Source organism: Lissotriton vulgaris, chromosome 5, assembly GCF_964263255.1.
Source record: "Lissotriton vulgaris chromosome 5, aLisVul1.2, whole genome shotgun sequence".
NCBI classification, from domain to species: domain Eukaryota; kingdom Metazoa; phylum Chordata; class Amphibia; order Caudata; family Salamandridae; genus Lissotriton; species Lissotriton vulgaris.
In genome coordinates, this window is record NC_141693.1 from 1690620617 (window position 1) to 1690641768 (window position 21152).

Sequence of the window (21152 nt, forward strand, 5' to 3'; positions counted from 1 at the left end):
GAGTAAAGACAGACCAGCCTAAGTTTTCCACCCCATTCATGGACGACCAGCCCGGAGCGGTACAGAATAGTCAGATGCTTCCTGGCCTCAGAAAGTGGCCTTCGTTCTGCCATCGAAAGGAGAGGACCAACACCTGAACACAAGTGGTGTTACATGATTTAGAATTGTGCAAAGCAAGCAACTGGGGTACCAATTATGGGTTCCACCCCTCTCCACGTCATAAGGCACCATGTTTCCAGTCACAGGCTTTAATTGTATACGATGTGGGACCTGTGGGCGCAGTTCAGTTAGATGAACCAATTGGATGAACACGCCTGGTTACCATGATCTCTAAAAGCAAAATCCAGGAATGCAACTGTGAACTCTCTAATATGGAATTATCTGACCACTATATGCATATTTGTGAAGAAATTAAAATTTCAATAAGTGTATGTGGTTGAGTGGAGCGACAGACAGAACTTCTCCCAGTATGTCCATTGCCTGCTATGGATCGGCTCATCACAAGCCACTCTCTTCTGCATTCTCCATGTAGCGTTGGGACACCTCTACTTTGAGTTAGCTGTGCGCTTTATAAATGTTTATCAGTATCATTATTAACAAACTCTGTAATGTACCTTAGTAGGACCTGCTCTACTCCCTGGTCAGGACTGATACCAACTGTTAAATTCAGAATTTAGGGTGGCAAAGGGACATTTACCACCCATCTATTATGGCAAAGAGACTACATCCTATTCTTGCAGAGGCAACCGTAGGATTTATGCAGTTGGCACCATCTGTCCACTTGGAATTGGCCATGGAAAGAAACACAAGTGAAAAAAACATTTAGGAAATATAATATAACATGAAGTGGACCAATAAGGTTATATACCAAATATGTATTCAACCATATATATATAATATATGATGTTCGTGGTCTTACAATTTGTCAGGCTGTTCTGATCAATTTTAGTTGCATTGAAGGTATAGGTACTGGTTTGGATGGCAAATTGGCAGGCAACACAATCCATGCATTTCTAATTCCCGGTCGGGGTGTTGTTTCCCAATACTGATAGTTGTGTAGTCTCCTTATGGTGGTTGGTCATACGGGAGCACACTACGAGGTCTTTGAGATTCTTATTTTTCCTGTGCGCAAAAAGTGGTTTGGATACTTGAAGTTGAAGTTGAAGTTGGGGAAATTTATAAAACGCGCGATTACCAAAAAGGTTTCATGGCGATACTTGGTTTTCTCTGTCTCTATTGGCATTTAGAATGTTCCAATTAGAGTTTACGATGTATCAAATTTTTTCGTTCATAGTAGAGTGACGTGTTACAAATACTAATCTAGGGTTTGGTGTTATAACTTGTTGTGACATTTAAATCTCTTTGATTTTCAATTACGTTGGCGTCCGTCTTGGCGTGTTGGATTAATATATCTTTAGTTCTCCAGCACGGGTAAGGTCATTAACAGTTTTGAGATCCTTTTGAACTCAAGTAACCTTTCATTGCTTGTATGACAAACAGGCTCTTGAGTTTTTCTTTTGATTTTCTTGCTAGGTACTATATGTCCCATTATATTACAGCCGTATCATTAAAACACTAGAGCACCTTTCCTAAAGACTAGAGAAGGTCATTTTGTTCATCATTACCACTTATGTCTTTCAGAGTAGAAGGTTCAGTGGATACCTTTTGGTCTCAACTGCATGTCTTTATGGTTACTATTCTGAGCTTGAGTAGGACTCTTTAAATGCACAATATTTTTATTCATGGGCCCTTTCTTGTTTCTCGTTTCATTTTCTTCTTTTTTATCAGTCTGCTGCATCACATTCTCACTATGTAAGTATCACTTTTGGTATAAGGATATTTAGTTGACTCAATAGTTTTGTCCAGTTTTGGATAACCCTCTATCTCTTCCCACCTGTGACTGTTCGGCATGAGAAAAATGTGTTTTTCCCTTTAAATACATGTGTTCTGATTCTTTAGTGAGCATAGATCTATAGTAGGACCCCTTATATGTCATTTACTTAGTATGTTTTTCCTATAATATCTTCCAGGTCTGTTCTTTTACATGGCTACCTGATGAAGGCATAACGCCGAAACGTGCGTAGATACGAATTTCGTCAGCCATGACAGCGATAAATGTTTTTAATCATGACAATGTATCTTTATACTGAGCTATAGTCATTCCTGTACACAATCCTTGCTCTATCTGAAAAATATAAAGCACCCATGTTCTTTACTCTTGTATTATTTAAAATAATTGTACTTAAACAGTCGCAGTATAAATGAATGGATGAGTGTGCTTCCACAGTTAATGAGTAATAATGGACTTGTACTCTGATTAATAGCTGCTCAGTTTCATCAACTACATTGTATTATCTGCTTTTATAATATGCTCTTTTTGTCTTTTTTTCACTAAAAGAACAAAATAACTTGATAAAAAACAATGTTATATATATAGAACATATATTTTTTATATATACCTGGTTAATTACATATTTGTTCTGTAACCTTTTAGGTCCACTTTATGTTATATATTATATTTCCTAAATGTTTTTTTCACCTGTGATTTTTTCCCTGATTTAGGAAATTTAGTCAGGGGTACCCCTTCTTGTTTGCAAAACAAACATGGGAAGAAACATCACACCTTCTATATGAGTGTTAGTTCTCCACGTGAGCGGTGACGCAGGCTTCACTGTTTTCTTGTAGCTCTGCAATGCAAGGTCCCAGTCTGCCAATAGGATATGGACAAATTATTCATGAATAAAAAACCTTACTTAACAGATTAATCCTCTTTTACAATCTGCAGCTTGTCCCATTGCAGATTACAATCGTGCACGGCCTTGGGCACGAGAAGGGTACAGGCTGGAACCTGTACAATTCTGTGCCTGCAAGCCTCCCCGGTGTAGACGTGATTCTCCAAGAACAACCTGGAGGTGAAGATCACCTGTGAAGAGGCATTTCCAATTAGGAAAGCCCCACCTTCAACATTAATGTGATGCTTTTCATGCTTTAAGGTTTTTCAATTTTAGCTGAGGGTCTTCTTATACTAGGGTGCCAATATTTGCAAACTTGTCTCTTTTTCATGACCAAATGGGACCTCCAAGAACATAAATTATTTCCCAAAATGTGAGGGGCACCTTGTTAGGTGCAGTAAAGGAACCTAACAGCAGGGCTGGTGCTTGGGTTTTAGGCTCCCTAAGTAACATATTAGCGCTATTCTCCTCTTGAGCTTTCTACAAGCAGTATGGCGTTCCCCTATGGTGGACAGACCTAAGCTGCCATTGGCTAGGCCCTTCCAAAATGTGTCAAGGCCATTGCATGCTGCAAGGATAACTCCAATCTGTCAAGAAACGTTCTGGAACTGTAATTCCCAAAGCAAAGAAAAACCAGATGACCATCTACGGGACCAACTGCAGAGAGGACAAGTAGCATCGATCTGATTTCACCCATACTGGGGCGATGACTTGTAGCCGGAGAAGGATCTGAAATGCGGCGAGGATTCTTTTCAAGCTCTGTGAGTGCCTGCTGCAGCTTGGAGACATAGGAGATCTTGTAAGGCACTGGCGCAGAAAACACCCTCTGATGTCTACTTTGCTGGTTAGCAGCGTGTATTTTGTGGGAGGTCCACGTGGGACTCGAAAGAAGGAGGATAACAATTTGCCAACCAACCCATGGCCACGTTATCCACATCCATCAGCACCTTAAAGAAGAAGTAATTCGGGGCTATCCCAGGGGGCGGTAGACCCTCTGTGCTCTGTGGCCATCAGGTCACTCGGTCCAACCTAATGCAGGACTTGTAGTCTGGCATGCTGCCACCTCTCTCCATCATTCCTCTCCTGCGAGGATGGATGGATGGAATTGCAAAGGGTAGATAAGAGCAAAGACAACCAGTTTTGGTGATTAAGAGATAAAAATGGTAAAAATGACAACAGTGTGTGTTCCTTTACCCTTCGGGTTATATGTGGATTCCTGCTAGCATGGAGCTAGCGTGAACTGCAGAAAATGATTTGAAACACGAAGCTTAATGCTGCTCACCAGCAGTTCTGTGATCTAGTAAGGGCATTCTTTCTGTCAGCAAGAGAAACGTAGGCCAGAGCATAAGTGTTACTGGTAACATAACGCTTTTAATATGCCGAGGACCACACACCCAGGCAATTCACATTTATACGAGGTCTGCTTGTGTTTCCTTGAGGAACAGAAGTCATGCTGTGCTCGTAGTGTGGTCTGAATAGACTAGTTGCCTCAAAATGGCACCCCTAGTCACTGCTTTAGATGAACTCTCTAACAGCACGGTTTAGGCCCCATGGAAGAAGCACGACAGATTATGTTCACAAAAACATTTGGTCACATTTTAGCCAAAGCAGTTTAAGTGACTGAAATGTTGCTTCCTGTGGCATAGCCTAAGCCAGGAATTCGCAGAACTTTCACTAATGGGGCCACATTTTCAATACTACAAATGGTGGACTTCCGGTATGATTTCCAGATGTGGCACAGGAGTGTATTTGATGAGTTGCACCATATGAAATGGGTAGTTCCACAAGTTTCTATTGACATATTCCATCAGTTTATGCCTGAAAAATATGTCCTTGGAAAGTCCAGAGAGCGTGGTAATACCGCATGTGGAATTACAGCAAAATTCAGAATTCCGATTTGGCCAGCAACTTCTGTTAGTGGCTAAACTGGGAATTTCAAGTAACTCAGAATGAGGCACTACATTGGCCAGTACTTACAACTGATTGATCTGTTCCCACCAGGTGACTCTACTGAAGCCTTACTGTCCCTACTGGGCTCCTAACCCATAGGTTGGAGAAACCTGTGTTCTCTGCTTTCCTGAGTTCAGCTCATGTGACATCCCGTTAAGGGAGATTATTAAATTATTCTATTATTCAAATTCGCAGTGGTTGTCTGTGGTGTTCACATGCATGCATCTGTTAGGTATCCCTGTTGCTAGGGAATGATGTAGGCACTGCCAGGGAGAATGTTGGGGATTGAAGAGTAGCAGTCGGTTGGAGCCACTCAGTGGGTGAGGTCTCTGCTATGGACTGTACAATAACACCTTCTCCAATCATCCACCTGAAGTTTTGCAGTCTGATTTAAGTAAAGGAGAACACCTCGTTGTCCTCTGTAGTGGTTCATGTGGTTCTCAAGTGTGCATGCTATGAATCCCATCAGGTGGTGATGGTAAGACCTTTAAATGTACTTCCGAAACCAAGACTGCATCAATGGATGATTTGTAAGTGTGGGGATCAATTAGCATTGTGTGTGTGCTGTCTTTTCTGGTGTGAAACTCACCTCATCCATGTGGAGGATACTTGATAGTTTTCACCAGCATATTAGGTTGTGTTCTCTGCGATTTGTGTATAATATCATGGAAGAGAGTGATGGCGTATGTCTATTGGTTATATAGAGTGTTGTGTGGTTTTGTGTGATGTATTATGCCTGGTGAGATGGTGTTTTCTTTGGGATTTCGCAGTATGAAGCTGCTGTTCTTTGGGGCGTGGAATTGTGTGGTCCTTGTAGCAGGCATTTGATTTTGTGTGACTGATGCCGGAGTTACTGCCAGAATGTGAATTCTGACCGTTCGTTCCCTGTTTGTGTTGAGGTATTCGTTGCTCTGATACACTTGGGAGAGAACAGTCCTATCCAGACTTGGATGGCACATCATTTGGGGAGAGTCAAGGTCCCACCTATGGAAGAGCCCCAGCATATAACATGGGAGCACTGCTCTCAGACGGAGTGGCCAGTGCACACTTATTGGTGGAGCTTCCAATTCTTGCATTTATAACGTCAATTAATTCCCAAGTATATCCCGTTGAGCTTGTGTACACAACGGAAGAGAGGGCTGACACATAACAGAGTTGGCACATGCCAACGTTGTGGGTTGACACATTTTGCAGAGTCAGAATGTCCCAGTAACCCCGAAATGGTAAGCCCCCCAGTAACACACCCCAAAGGTGGACTCACTTATCTCTGCTCTTCCGTTTCACTTCCACACTTAGTACATTTAATGGCATTAATAATTTCTGCACACACAGTATACTCAAGTTGCTCTTCTAATTACACCAAGTGTGATAATACTGTATTCATAGAAAAAAATCATCCATATGTTTTATATCTTGGGTGGCCCTGCTCGGTTGTTGTCAAGTCAAGTAATCTTTTAAATAACAAGTTTCAAGAACATTTCTATGATATACATTTGAAAAATACCACTTCTTCAAGTAAGAGATAGGATAATTAGCAACTCTCTAAAAATCCTAAAAAATCGCCAGCTTTTTTCCATCCACAAGTTACTAACTAATGGATTGGGCAAGAAGAGAACTGGCGTTGTAACCTGTTCATCACTCTAAGTTGTAGAGCCTAGATCAATAAATTAACCTTCTGCATAATATCCCCCCTCCCTTTGTCCCTCCCCTCCACTATGTGTTTCAAAGTTCTCTGTGTTATATGTTGTTCCTCCCACAACAGCTCCCAAGATTGCTTCAAATTGCGGTTTATATGCATGATTTATAAAAATGCAATGCTAATTAACCTACGGCTAATGTAGCAATTTAAAACTATTCAGAAATGCTGATATTGTCAATTGTAGGTCTGGTGTTTAATCCCTAATAAAATTAAAAAAAAATGTAAACCTTCTACATAACATTCAGCATCAGGGGTCTTCACCATATCATTCTATGTGTCAGATGATGCCTTTACGCAGGGGCGGCCTTAGGCACGTGCAAGCTGTGCACCTGCACAGGGCCACCAAACCCCAGGGGCCTCCACGCCAATATATATCCTTAATATAATAATCCTCTGAGAATGGATACATACATACATACATTGATTCTCAGCGCCGGGACGCCTCATTGCTGGGGCAGCTGTCTGCGCTCTACCAAAACTATAGAATAGAATAGAATATTTGCGTGGCGGCCCCTGGCAGGGATTTGGCGGCCTCCGGCTCTGTTCCACTTCCTAACGCTCTGACCCCCCCCTCTTGAGCTCTGGGGGGGCTCCGCCCCGCCCGGACCCCCTCTTCCGGGGCCCCCTGCCTACGCTCCCTGCCCAGGGCCACCATGAGCCTAGAGCCACCCCTGCTTTACGATGAGGTAATCGGCAAAATGTCTTTATATTTTTACACTTGTACATTAATCTGAAAAATGTCAAGAAAATTCAGAAGCAATGTCAATGACTCGCTGATTTTCTTGCCTAGCTTGGGAATTGTGATTTTGGTACTCTCCTTTCCTGGGTCTGCCATTGACATGACCTTCTAATGTATACACATATTTATTTCCTGGTTCCATAGGACTGGGGATTTAACCCTAGAACCATTTTGGTTTTACATCCTCCAGGACACAATAGTGTTAGTGAGGCCTCACTAGGAATGTCTATCTCCTGTTTATCTGCTCGCTATGACTCTTGCTTTGCATCTTTGCAGCTTTTCTCTTGTTTTCCCCATGGGCTTCTGGCATTGCTTGTCTTTCTGGTATCATTCAATGCGAGTACCCTTAGAAATCTTTACTGTTGGGGACCTTCAAACGTCCCCATCGGTCTCGTGCCCCGTTTCTGGCTTCAATTCCCTGTGTACATGAGCTGGTTGCATTGAACCTGCCCTGCTTACACCATAATTTCATCTTTTCTATATCATTCAACGTCTTACTTCTTCTTTTGTCAGATGGAAAGTGGTATAGTCTACTAATAAATCCAGCCTATATGTGAAATTTCTTAATTCTCCTAACTGGTTCCTGTTTTTATCAGATTCTTAGGAAAAGTACTGAAGATGACAACTCAGTGTAGTTACAAGTAACACTCACTCAATACATTCTTGTTCTCCCCTGGACCTCTTCATATTTCCTCTCTTGTCCTACACTACCACTAAACACTTCCAGCTTGGTCCTCTCTCTTGTGCTGACAGCATCATGTAGCAGCCTTTGTGTGCCCTACAGCACATTACACTTAAATAAAAACAAATGTCAAATATGTATGCACAGACAAGGACAGGAACACTTAAAGAAGGTACTATAGCTTACAATCCTTACTGCATGAGAACGGAAAGACTAGCAGAACAGATGAGAACCAAAATTCAGCATCTCGCAAACAATAGATCAGACGTTGGAGTACTTTGAGAATATGGAAGCTCTTCCATTGCAATAAATGTACCAGCAGCTACACATAATGACCGTGTCCTTTTCCAATACCACTTTTCGAGCACATCGGGCGATGCATATCATGTAAGCAGGGCTTTAAGTGGGCCGGGTCCTGCCGTGCCGAGACCGATCACTATTGGGCTATCCATTTTTGCCCTCATCCTCATGGTGAAAACAAAAATATCTTAACTCTGTATTAGTACCGCCTCCTTCACTGCATTTGATGTAACTTCAAAGAGACTAGTTACAGTTCTTTGAGTCTCATCATTTCAGAACGGAACCATTTTAGATATTATATACAGCGAAGCCATAGTTGTTGCTTATTTATGTTATGCAACTAACAACCATTGAGAAAGGCAATAGTCCTGGCTTGTTGTAGGTGTAATGTTTCTTGTGAAATATATCTGGATGCAATGACAGAAGCAGCAAAATACCAGTCAGGTGGCACACTATCACAAGCACAGATTTTTAGCTTATGTATTTTTTAAGCCAAACCCTTAATTACATCGGCCATGCCCCTCTGAGAGCCCCCCTAGTTTTTTTTATCCCACTTAAAGCCCTGCATGTATGTCACCTGCCTGTAATTGCCATGCTTATATTTTCCTGAAACTAAGCCTGACATACACAGATGAGCTGTTTTATGAATTAATCTTTACATATACTGATGATTACGTATGCTTACCACCGCTCAGTAACAGGTCACATAGCTCTATGGCACATGGGTATCATCAACTCACCTGAGCATATCTCTCCCTTGTGCCTCAGACAGGAGAAGTCATCACACTCGCAGTACTTCCCCCACACCTTGCCAAAGTCGTTGGTATGGCACACGCACTGCCCGCAGATGCACTCGCCGCGACGGCTGCAGATGGGCCCGCCCTGCTTGGGGCTGCACTGGTCTTGCTGGGACGGGCTGTACTCTTCTTCTGAGCATTCGCAGTGCGGCCCCAGGCGGCCCTGGTAGCAGCGGCACACACCACACTCCAGGGTGCCGTTCCCGTTGTTGCACCTGGAGCTGTTGACCTCTGCTGTCTCCTGGCAGTTGCAGTCACAATGAAACTTGACATTTATGGTCAAGGTATCTTTAAATCCCAATGGCTTGATGGTGAAGCTCTTCTCCTTCTCTGTGGGGCAGCCCCGCACCTTTACCTCAATTTGAAAGCTCACCTATAAACAGAGAAAGTCAAATTTGAAGGCAAATCATTCTTCAGAAGCTCTACCACCCTCACTTTCTCCTTTACTGTCTCTTTTTCAAATGTTTCTTTACATGGTTTAGGCAATCTAACCCAGGATTAAAATTCTAAGGTACAATTTACAAGATCTGGAATCCTAGAATCTATCAAGGCTACCCCAATCCTGCTTCAATTATTAAAAAGCTGAAAAACACTATATCATAATGCAATACCAATATACGCGACCCCTCAGAAAACAGCTAACATTTCAATCACTCACTGACTGTATCTTTGTCTTTCATCCTTTTTGTTTGCTGCCTTTTGGCCTTGGTTGTGCCATACAAACAGTGCATGCAGACATACTGTGCTCAACAACTGAGATGCATATTTGGAAGAAGAAGTGATGCAATTTCATGTATAAAACCAGGGAAATCATTCAATTTCTTCTAGACTATAATTACTTCTATGCTTACCATTTTCTTTAATAAATATATACTTTTCTATTTAAACTGTGCAAAAAATGAAAGTTAACAATTTGGGATTTTTCAGGAAAAATCCTTCTATTGTCCACATTTTGGTATAAATCTCTCAACCTATGAAAATGTGCCTACGGCTATCATAGGCTGCACACCAATCAATCAATCAATTAATCAATCAATCAATCAATCAATCAATCAGGGATTTATAAAGCGCGCTACTCACCTGTGAGGGTCTCAAGGCAGCTCTTGTTCAGTCTAAGAGCCAGGCCTTAAGGTCCTTCCTGAAGGTGTGGAGGGTGGGGGAGCATCTGATGTTGACAGGAAGTTCGTTCCAGGCTTTGGCTGCAATGTAGGAGAAAGCTCTTCTGCCTGCTCTGGTTCTGCAGATGCGGGGGGTTTCTGTGAGGGCGAATTCTGCGGAACGAAGGTTCCTCTTGGGTACGTGGAAGGAGACTCTCTCGTTGAGGTATTTGGGTCCGATGTTGTGGAGTGATTTGTAGGTGTGGGTGAGCAGTTTGAAGGTTACTCTTTTCAGGACGGGTAGCCATTGGAGGTCCTGTAGGTATTGGGTCATGTGTTTGTGCCGTGGGGTTCCGAGGACGAGTCTGGCTGTGGCGTTCTGGATGGTTTGGAGCCTGTGGAGAAGGCTTTTGTTAATCCCGGTGTAGAGGGTGTTGCAGAAGTCTAGTCTGCTGGTAATGAGAGCGTGGGTGATGGTTTTTCTGCATTCTGGGGGTATTCATTTGAAGGTCTTGCAGAGGATCCAAAGGCAGTTGAAGCTGGTGGAGGCGATGGAGTTGATCAGGCGGGTCATGGTGAGAGAGAATTTGAGAATGATGCAGAGTTTCCATGCGTGGTCTGTTGGGGTGGGCAGACTCTCGAGAGTGGGGGGCCACTAGGTGTTGTCCCAGGTGGAGGTGGACGGTCCGAGGATGATGACTTTGGTCTTCTCCGAGTTGAGCTTCAGGCAGCTGCTTTTCATCTAGGCGGCTACGTCCCTCATTCCTTCCTGGAAGCAGTGTCTGGTGTCTTCAGGGTTCTTTGTGAGGGAGAGGATGAACTGGGTGTCGTCGGCGTATGATACTATGCTAAGCCTGTGTTGTCGGACGATGGCGGTGAGGGGGGTCATGTAGATGTTGAAGAGCGTGGGGCTGAGCGATGATCCTTGGGGTACTCCGCAGTTGATCTGTGTGGGTTTGGAGACGAATGGAGGGAGTCTGATCCTCTGGGTTCTTCCGGAGAGAAAGGATTGGATCCAGGAGAGGGCGGTTCCTCATATCCCAACGTTGTGGAGTCTGGCTGCGAGAGTACGATGTGAAACGGTGTCAAAGCACGCGGAGAGGTCCAGTAGGATGAGGGCCGCGGTGTGCCCCTGGTCTAGTAGCATGCGAATGTCATCGGTGGCCGCAAGGAGGGCCGTCTCCTTGCTGTGGTTGCTGTGGAATCCGGACTGGGACGCGTCTAGGATGGAGTTCTCTTCGATGAAAGCGGTCAGCTGGGTGTTTATGAGTCTCTCTGTGACTTTGGCTGCGAAAGGGAGGAGAGAGATGGGCCAGTAGTTTTTCAGGTCTGTCGGGTCGGCTTCTTGAGGAGGGGTTTGACCTCCGCCCGCTTCCGGTCATCGGGGAAGATACCAGATTCGAAAGAGGCATTGATGGTACGTCCTAGTTCGGGTGTGATGGTGGCGGCGACCCTGTGGTAGATGTGCAGTGGGCAGGGCTCTGTTGGGGCTCCTGAGTGGGTATTCTTCATGGTCGCGGTGGTGTGTTTGACGGTGTCCGGATTCTAGCTTGTGATGATCAGCTCTGTGTCGGTGGTGGTGGCAAGAGGGGGCTTTCCGTCGTCTGTTTGCTGAAATTGTCGTAGAGGGCCTTGATCTTCAAATGGAAGAAGGGGCTTAGCTGGTTGCAGAGTTCCTGGGATGTGTGATGTCCGTGGCTTCGCTGGGGGGTTTGGTGAATTGTTGAATGAAGATAAAGATTTCTTTAGTGTTGGTCGCGTTGGTGTGGATCTTGTTCTTGATGAAAGTCCGCTTGGTGTTTCTTAAGTGTTGGTGGTATTCTTTCAGGGAGTCCCGGTAGCTGTTAAGGTCTTCTGTGTTTTTCTGCTTTCGCCAGGTTTTCTCGAGTCGTCTGCAGGAGTGCCTGGCTACTTGGAGTTCGGTGGTGAACCAGGCGGCTTTCAGGTGGTCGTTGTTTGCCGGGGTGGCAGAGGGGTGTGATCTTGTCGGCGCAGCTGGAGATCCAGTGGTGAAATTCCTTGGCTGCGGAGTTGGCGTCGGTCATGGCGCACAGTGGGTCTAGGAGGAGGGTGGTGTTAAGGTGCTCCTCTGTGATCTTACTCCAGTTCCTACGAGGTGGGCGTGACGGGGGATTGGGTCCAGTGGAAGTGTTGAAGGTGAAGTGTACTCAGTGGTGGTCCTTCCAGGGGGGCTGTGAGGTATGGCTGGACTGGATGGTTGTCCCTCCTGTGAAGATGGGGTAGAGGGTGTGTCCGGCTCTGTGCATGGGGGTGGTGACGAACTGCTTCAGTCCTAGGTTGGAGAGGTTGTCGAGGAGGGTGATGGAGTCAGGGTCGCTGCTGTTGTCGAGGTGGAAATTGAGGTCTTCGAGTAGAATGTAGTCCATGGATGTGATGGTGTGGGGTGAGACGAGATCGGCGATGGTGGTTGCGGACTGAGTGCGCCGTCCGGGTGATCTGTAGGCGAGGGTGCCCCGTAGCATGGTCCTGGGGTTGGTCTGGATCTGGAAGTGGAGGTGTTCTGTGTTGGAGTGGGGGGTCGCTCATGTTGGAGGTGGAGAGTCGAAGGGGGGTCTTGTGGGCGATGGTGAGTCCGCCTCCTTCTCTGGATCTTGTATCCGTCAGGGATGGCGGTGGCCATGTCAGGGCCGGAGGTGGCGTTTGTCCAGGTTTCAGTGAGGAAGGTGATGTCCGGCGAAAGGGTGTCGAGCAGGTCCCCGATCTCTAAAGCGTTTCTGTGTAGGAAGCGTATGTTGAGGAGGATGCATGTGAGGGCTCCAGCAGTGTGGACGTCTGACGAATTTTTGGCGGTCTTGGGGGTGCGATCGATGGTGAAGGATCATCAGCAATGTATGCAGGAGAACTGTCCTTGGGTGGTGTTCGGTGTTGCTCTGTGACAGTCGTTGTGTCTTCCGGGGTGGAGTGCGTTGAGGACCACGGAGATGTATCTGCAGAGTCCCGGAGGGTTCCTGGTGCTGGCCACGGTCGGGTCGCGGACGGGCACAGATGGGCTTGCCTTAGGCGCGCCCGCTGCGCGACCACGCAGTATCCGCCATTATGTAGGGGAGAGGGCTGGACTGGAGGTGGGGAGGCGGAAGCGAGGGCATTGTTCTGGGGAGGGACCGCAGGGGAGCAGCAGCGGGAAAAATCGGCGGGTTGCAGGGAATAAAATAAAATTAAATTAAATTAAATACACCAGGGGAAGATACCTGTGGGCAGTGGGAGGGAACGAAAAGGCAGGCAGAAGAAGGCATCAAGTAGCGGAGGGAGCACTTTTGTTCACCTCTGCAGAGGAGCGGGCTGCGGGTGCGAACCCTGCTCTGGGGAGGCACTCTGTCCTTGGCAAAGCTTAGAAGGAAGCGGAGCTGCCGGGGAGAGTGCTAATTAATCTACAGTTGATTAGCCTATTGTTTATCACTTATCCAGCAGCAATCACGTATGGTATACAGTCTTAAAATAGATCACAGGTAGCATCTCAAGGAGGTGTTCAAGAGAAACTAATGTGGCATCAGACATCTAAGAATACTTCTGAGGCACCAAAGCTAGAAGAGCCACATTGGAAGTAATACTTAAACAGAGTGTTCCCAAGGCCAGCAGCCACCTGGTGAAAGGTCTCACCATGGCTAAGTTGAGCAAATTCGCAGCCCCCAATACAAAGGGAAGTGTGAGCCGCAGCACACAGAGGATACAGGGGACAGCTGCGGGTTGTGGAGCGGAGGCGGCAGCCAGCAACTAGATGCGCTTACTTTCCACCTCATCCTCTCATCGGCTGAACCTTTAGTAAGACTTGGCCAATGAAAGAATGAGGTAGGGACCTGCGGTCTGAGCTCAGGTCCTCTCAAATGCCAGGGCAACAAATAATCGCACTCCGAGCCAAGGGATACGTATCCCAAATCTGAAGATGATGTCTGCCGTCACTTCTGACAAGCACAAGGATTTCTATGGGTGAGAACACTCCTCGTTCAGGGAGGTCGAGCGAGGTAAGACTGTCTGTTGTAGTTTAATTCTGGACACAAGTAGAAGTAAGTCTTTCAGAAGTAGTTTATTTGTCAGAGAAACCCCAAACGATCCCTGCCAGACACAGCTGGGCCAACTGTCAATGGTGCCACTCCAGATGACATCAAGATGGAACGATACGTGCATCACAGAGAAGTGCTATTCCAGCCTGGCTGGAAGAGCCTTATTACAAAATAACACTGTCTATGGAACCATGTACTTTCATATACCCTAATATAGAATGTTCTTTTGACCTTTTCTGGTTTGAAAAACGTCAAAAGAAGATACACTTTATTATTTACTTTGTCACTTTGTCTCCCCTCTGCTGTGATCATATACCTCAGGGAGTTCTGCTTTCTGGTACGTAATATCTTTACCTACTGTTATTTTATTACATTTTTAGCAAATCATGAAAAACATTAACTAATTTGCACATAAGCGATCATTGATCTTAGAAAGGGAAATGTTAACAGGCACAATTTCGTCATCAGCCCAAATAATCCCAAATTCTTTCTGCAGGCAAGAATCCGCATTCTGGGCTGAGGTGTGTCAGTGTTTGCATACGTTTCTGAGTGTATGGCGTCAGGGCGTGGGTAACATTTTACATCTTTACAGCTCCATAAATTAAAAAAAAAGCGCTTTCAAGAAGGAGAACAGTTACAGACCTGCTGCCTGCGACCTGATAATTCCTCCTACGTTATCGGAAATCTGTTCCTTAAGGTAAAGTGTTTGACCTTTGGCCTCAGTGACCTCAAAACTGGTCATCGCACCCATTTGCTAGCTTTCAGAATGTGCTCTATCGCAGAAACAATGGCTCCTGCGGCAATAAGCATTCTGGCACACAAGTGAACGAATTCCACTGTTTGCGGTGAATTTTTAACCAAAAATGGTAGGTCGTGTTAAAGGTCATTAATCTAGCGCTTATGCACTTATGGGGGGGCGGGGGGGCTGCACAAAGCCCTCAGTTGGCTTCTGCTATGGGAGAGAATTACTTTTTCCAGGGAAGCTGTAAGAGATGAGCTGAGTAGCACCGTCCCAATGCAGGTGACACCCTTGAGTATCCACGAAGGAAGCTAAAGAAAGGGTTGGAAGGGGTCTTCACTGCGAATTGTGAGCTTAGACCGGGAAGCGGGGGTATTGCACCTGGTGGGGGTGTTCATCCAGGGTCTCAGATATTGAGGGCTTGTGCAAACACCATAGTGGCTTTAGGGTCTGCAAGAGAACGATCTGATTGGATAGGGAACCATCTGATAGGTCTGCAACTGATGACCGCCCATAGGATCTTCACCCTGACTGCACACCCAAGTCTGGGCTCTCATCTCTCCCTTGGGCCTTACCTGGCTACAGGCCCAACCTCATCCTCTGAACCCAGACCAGTTTTGGCCATGTTGTCTCATCTTAGAAGGTGAGGGTATAGGAGTGATGAGAAAGAGCAATAACAAAATACTAGTTGAAACTAGCCCTGGCATTTCGGTCGATCTGCCTCTGGGGGTTGGGGGTATTTGGGGGCTAGTGCCGCTTTTGTTACAGGGGGCCGATATTGCAGCACTGCTGCAAAACTGGCCCCCAGTAACAAAACCGCCCCCACAGGTCAAAAATCGCCCGCCCCCCTCCAGCCCACCGGGAAAATGCCTGGTGCCCGCTATGGCCAGTCCGGCCCTGACCACCAAAGGGAACACCACATACTGTTGGGTTCAGGCTTTACATACAGAATTTCATTATTTAACGCATTTTATGATGAATCACAGACTGAATGATTACACATATAAATCACACTTCTAAGTAAATGTCTCGAGGCACTAGAGGCAGAAAGCAACTCATCATGGCTGCTGCTCGGCCGTGCTCCTCCACCCATGCACCATCTTCCTAGTTCTTGAACATATGTGAACAGATTTCCCGAGCCACCACGAGGGTCATACATTTTTGGGCTTTATTCAATGTACATCTCCTACTTCTTTCATCAACTTCATGCAAACAGAAAACCTCCCTGGTCTCAATTTGATCCCATTTGTAGTTCCCTACAGCAAAGAGGTTAGGCCTAATTTTCTCCTTTGGCGCCCAGCTCTCCCCTTGTCCATAACATAGGTTTGAAATCTCCTTCTCTCTAACATTACACACGCACACGTCACTCTCTTCCTTCTCTCCCTCGTTCCTTCTGAATTGGTTTGGATTATTTTGCCTCTTTCTGCCCTTGTCAATTCTCTGTGACGTGACGTATCTTACTTTGCCCAACCATTAGCAGCCCATCCAGACCTCTCAGGGTCTTTCCTAATATCATGCTAGGGTCACTAGTCTTAGGACTTAAGCCAGCGAGACTTTTCAGGGAGTGCTACTTACTGTGTCACCTATCTTGAGTCCGGTGCAGGACTTCAGCCCCGGGATCACCTCGTTGTTCTGGCAGGTGGCGTTAAAGGACAGCGACAGCTCCTCCGGTAGGTCTTGGACTTCCAGCTCAACCTTGGAGCGAATTTTCTAAGAATGTGAGACAGCAAAGGAGATAGCTTTAGAGGCAAAGGCACAACAGGCTGGACTGGTCCCATCTTGTGAAATACAATTGCATTTTTCCATAGAAATTTACACGCCATTCCTAAATCATTAGGAAATAAAATATATTAATAACCTGGGATCATTCAAGCATTACTGCATATGTTTTCTTCAATTCAATATTCACATAGAAATTTAATTGTGCAAATTTTCTATAGAATGTTCCAAAAATGTGTTAGTTTTAGGTGGAAATCCCTAGTGTCAGGTTCAGATTACATTTCCAAGAAGTAGAAGCAAGCGGCATAAAGTCTCCAATCTGCAGTGATTTATGAGATAACAGTCGAGCCAATGTATCTAGGGCAAAACAACAACAAGAATTTTTCACTAGGGGTGGATGGAATTTGCGAGATTTCACTACATAGAATTCCGCGACGTTTAAAAAAAAAATCAGCCGATTCCATAGAGTTCCGCCAATGGGTGACAAATATGCAGCTCACGCTACTCGCACTGCAATTTAGTAGGGTAGCGCGAGCAGTGCTGACAAATAAGCACACATGGCACCACAGGTTGCACAAGAGAGCATGGCCACTCGAGTTGATATTGCTGCTGTTTGAGTAGAAAATCTACTTGAGTGGCAGCAAATCTACTCAAACAGCAGCCCTCTTACCGCGACTGCTCACGACCACCCTCATTAGAAAATCGTGCTAGGGGACGCCAAATCTCACTCACCAGGTCGCATTTACTGGAGCCTCATCAGAGAAAAATTTCAACACACGCCGATTGGCGAAAATTTGGCTGAAACTCCACATTAAAGGGTAACATGGAGTGACCAAAATTCCACCAATTCAACGGCACCATTTATTTTTCACCACAAAACAATAAATCTGCCTCATGGGTGATGGCTTCATCACCCACAGCAAAAACCTGGTCCCTGAGTAAGAGCAGTTGAAGTAATAATACCACCTTGCTTTTTACCGGTCACTCAGTTCTGCAGTATTTGCCATCTCGAAGCGTTGGAAGTAACAGGTTTTACTATTACTAAATGTAAAGGTCACTCCACTTACCAAACTAGGAAGGATGAACGATTAAATTGTGTTGCTGGGATCCTAACGTTGTACCTCTACAGACTAATTCGCCACCTACTGCTGATGCAAGGTTAGGGTGAGGGAGTATCCAACCTAGGCCCAGGAGGGCCAGAATTCCAGAACAACAACACACTCTATAAATGAGATTAATTTATACCCACTGTATGCAAATGAAAGGAAACAATGATCTTAGAGCGAGATTAACTTTAACACCTTAGCTGCGTCGAACGTTCAGCACCCAGTGCTGAACGTTCGAATAATGAGCGCTGGCCCGTCGGCCAACGGTCGTGCGCAGCACTGGCAAGGTAGTGCTCGCGGCGAGCGTTGGCCGACATCAGCGCTTAAGGGGTTAAGTGTCTTTGCCGTTTTTATGACTACTGACACAAAAGCAGCAAGGGCAGTGTCAGATTTACCAAGGGGCAAGTTAGGGATGTTGCTATGCCTGCCTCTCCGTACATGATGCCCATCGGACTTCTGCCCCATAGAGTGTTCCCTACTTGAGTGGCCATTATCGGTGAGCATGCAATGCACACATAGAAACAAATCTTCTGCACAGGGACAAAGGCATGGATTCTGATAGATTTCGCACCCATCATAGGTGTAACTGCCCCTCGCTACCATACCAGCTCCAATTCAGTTCCAATGGACAAACACGTTCCTAGAGACTCAGGCCTCATTTTTGAGGCCCCTTGCGCCATCGAAACTTCACTTCTTGTGAAGTTCGGTGGTGCAGAAGCCGGCATGATATTTATCAGGCTGCACTAAGCCACTTTTTTTTGCGTACTGCTGCCTGATAAATATCAGTCCCTTAAACGCAGTGTCCTGCGTTAAAGGGGCGTGCAATGGGTGTTGCGCGGGGTGTTCCCAGCAACATCCATGGCCTTTTGACACTGTCCCAGATTTACGAGAAATTGTGAATCTAAGGCAGTACCAAAAGCTTACGCCTCCCCAGTGGAGGCGTAAGCGAGGCGCAACGGGGAGAAATATCTTTATTTCTCCTTGTTTTTTCCTTTTTTTATGAGTACTGCATTCTGCAGCACATATAGAAAGAGGAAAAGCCTCTGTGATTATTTTTGTACAGAGAGGTTTCCCTTCCTGTAAAAAAATAATCACCCCGCAAGGCTGGCACCCCAGCACCATTGTGCAAAGGTGCCTACGCTGGCGCAGGCAGCCATTGTGCGCCGGCGCTGGGGAAAAGGACAAGAATGCGCCGTACCTTATAGATACAGCGCATTCCTGCCCTTTTCTTTTGCTGTAGGGAAGCGCAGCAGGAAGGCCTTGCGCTTCTCTACAGCAAACTTCATACATGAGGCCCTCTGACTTTAGCTCGTCCATACTAAGGAAAAGAGTGCTAGTGTCCCGTCTGCCGCATTACAAGTAGTGCGCTATAGCTTAGGGCACTTGTAATACGCTGAACTAGATCTCTGCCCCCTTTGGACAGAGTATCCCGCCAACCTCTGAATAAGGCCCTTAAAGAGGTGAGAGCTTGATGCGGAGGGTAGCTAAAAGCATGCACTAGGCACTGTTTGCGGGGCATGAGGGAAGTGGGGCAGTGGCTGGGTACAGGCCTGAAGGTTAACACAAAGACAGGGTTCTTTCTTCTTGATGTTGAATAAGGACGCCTTTGTAAGAGACTAGCTACTGAATGAACACTCCTGGATACAGCAATCATAGGTCTCCTGCACCTGCCTATGATTATAGTCTGAATCTGGGTCCACTCACTCACTCACCCCCACAATTACACAAAGGCCATGGAAGCCAATGCCAGAAGCTGGATATCACACACAACATGCACATCTCAGGGATGGTTGTAGCGCCAGGTGTAGCATCATTCAAAAGGCTACCAAACATAGGCGCACATGTACTATTATTCAGGACACCAAAAGCAGTCGCACATTGCCACCAGTCTTTTTTACAATCGCGATTTTATTTCGAGAACTGACCTGTGAATTAATAGGTTGATTCGCAAAATAAGGATTATGATTGATTGTCTTCAAAAAGAAAGCTTTTTTTTAAAGCAGCCCATTTTCTTTAAAGAAACAGTGCTTCTTTTTCTAAAAAAAAAGCAGTTTACTTTTTAGAGTTGGCCGTGCTCTCTTGGACCACTCCATACTCCTCCTGAAAGTTGGGCCCCAATACACAAAGGGGCCCAAAGGGGACCTCTTCCCTTTTGTGAATAAGGTATCCCCCCACGCCCCAACTTGGGAGTCTGTAACTTCGGATTTGTGACTAATTCAGTATTTGGAAGGGACGTCAAAAACAAGCCCCTTCCAAATACCGAATTGGTACCCAGTCGCAATCCTATTTTAGGATGCTTCCTTCATCTAGCTCGTCATGCTATATTTTAAAGTATTACCTTTATATGACATGCAGAATTACATTTCTTATTGTTGGTGGCATCCACACTTATACAGCTAGAGATTTCTGGCAGGCGATTCTACACAACCTCACAAATCCACCACCAGAAATAAACACAGGTGGGATCAGAGGAGGACTTGTGGGGCCAGGAAACCGAATGGCGGCCTCCTACACCAGGTGCCAGAGAGAACCTCCTCATCCTCTGTCTGTTTCTCCTGCCCATAGCTCACCTCCAAGGGTGCTGGTACCCACCTACAGGGAGAGCTGGGCCTGTTTTTTTATAAACATAGCGACGTCAGCCCAAATTCTTCCAGGTCTAGGAACTCAAGAACATGATTCTGGTAGGGTAGGCAAATCCGTGGACCCTGGTCTCATGCTTTGTGGCAAACCTGCACTGTATTGCACCGTGTGCTTGCTCACGCTAGAATGTGGCCTTCACAGCAATTTCGTTAAGAAAATAAATGAAGTATTTATTATGAACTGCGAGTTGTGACGGAAGGAGAGAGTGTGAATTTCACATTTTCAATGACCTGAAGTGGTTAAATATCCCGAAACCCAAGGGCCATAAAAAGCCAAAAGAGACCATACCAAGGGCAAGATATGTGGACATTATTGTGGGAGATGTTCCCGTGTTTCTGCACTTACATTAGTGCTGGTATGCTTTGGAGAGGTTTCTATAAAATCAGAATGTTGTGGGTTAACAATCCTGGGTCTCTTATATTGCCATTGAATGTTCATGTTTCCTTCATTCCCTATAAGAAAAATTAGAGCTTGGACATACCTACTTTGACAAAGCTGTTCATCTATTTGCTACAATTACCTTGTGTTATTTGCCACATAGAAAAAACCCAGAAATATAACTCCATAAATAGAATGTCAGCACATTTTCACATCCCTGACATGTATTGTTTCTTCCACGGTTGAGTTAAAGTGGAGGCAGGGCCTGTTGGGCCTAGGAGGCCGGGTGCAAGATGCAACTCACCTCGTAGGAGTCCACGATCAGCTGTATGACGTTGCTCGAGTCCTGCGACAGGACGCCCACGGTGGTCCCAGGGATCAGCTCGCTGTATTTCTGGATTGGAAAGGAATGTGCAAGAAGGACATTTTGTTACACATTATCTTTCGCCACCGCTTCAATGCTTCCAGATTTCATTTACTCCAACAGCACCATCAACCATCTGAACAACACCGTTAAATTGTTCTCCAACGACACCAGCACTCGTTGTGTCCAAA

The 21152-nt window shown here is 45.6% G+C and overlaps 1 protein-coding gene across 1 annotated transcript in view; it reads right to left on the reverse strand.

The window, feature by feature from the left end:
- ITGB3 (integrin subunit beta 3) overlaps window positions 1-21152 on the reverse strand; it is a 417587-nt gene that overhangs the window by 255931 nt on the left and 140504 nt on the right. Inside the window, exons 8-10 of the mRNA XM_086923834.1 lie at window positions 20902-20991; window positions 16330-16464; window positions 8843-9272 (exon numbers count right to left, since the gene is read on the reverse strand). Of these exons, the coding sequence (XP_086779960.1) occupies window positions 8843-9272; window positions 16330-16464; window positions 20902-20991 (655 nt within the window). The remainder of the gene's footprint in view (window positions 1-8842; window positions 9273-16329; window positions 16465-20901; window positions 20992-21152) is intronic.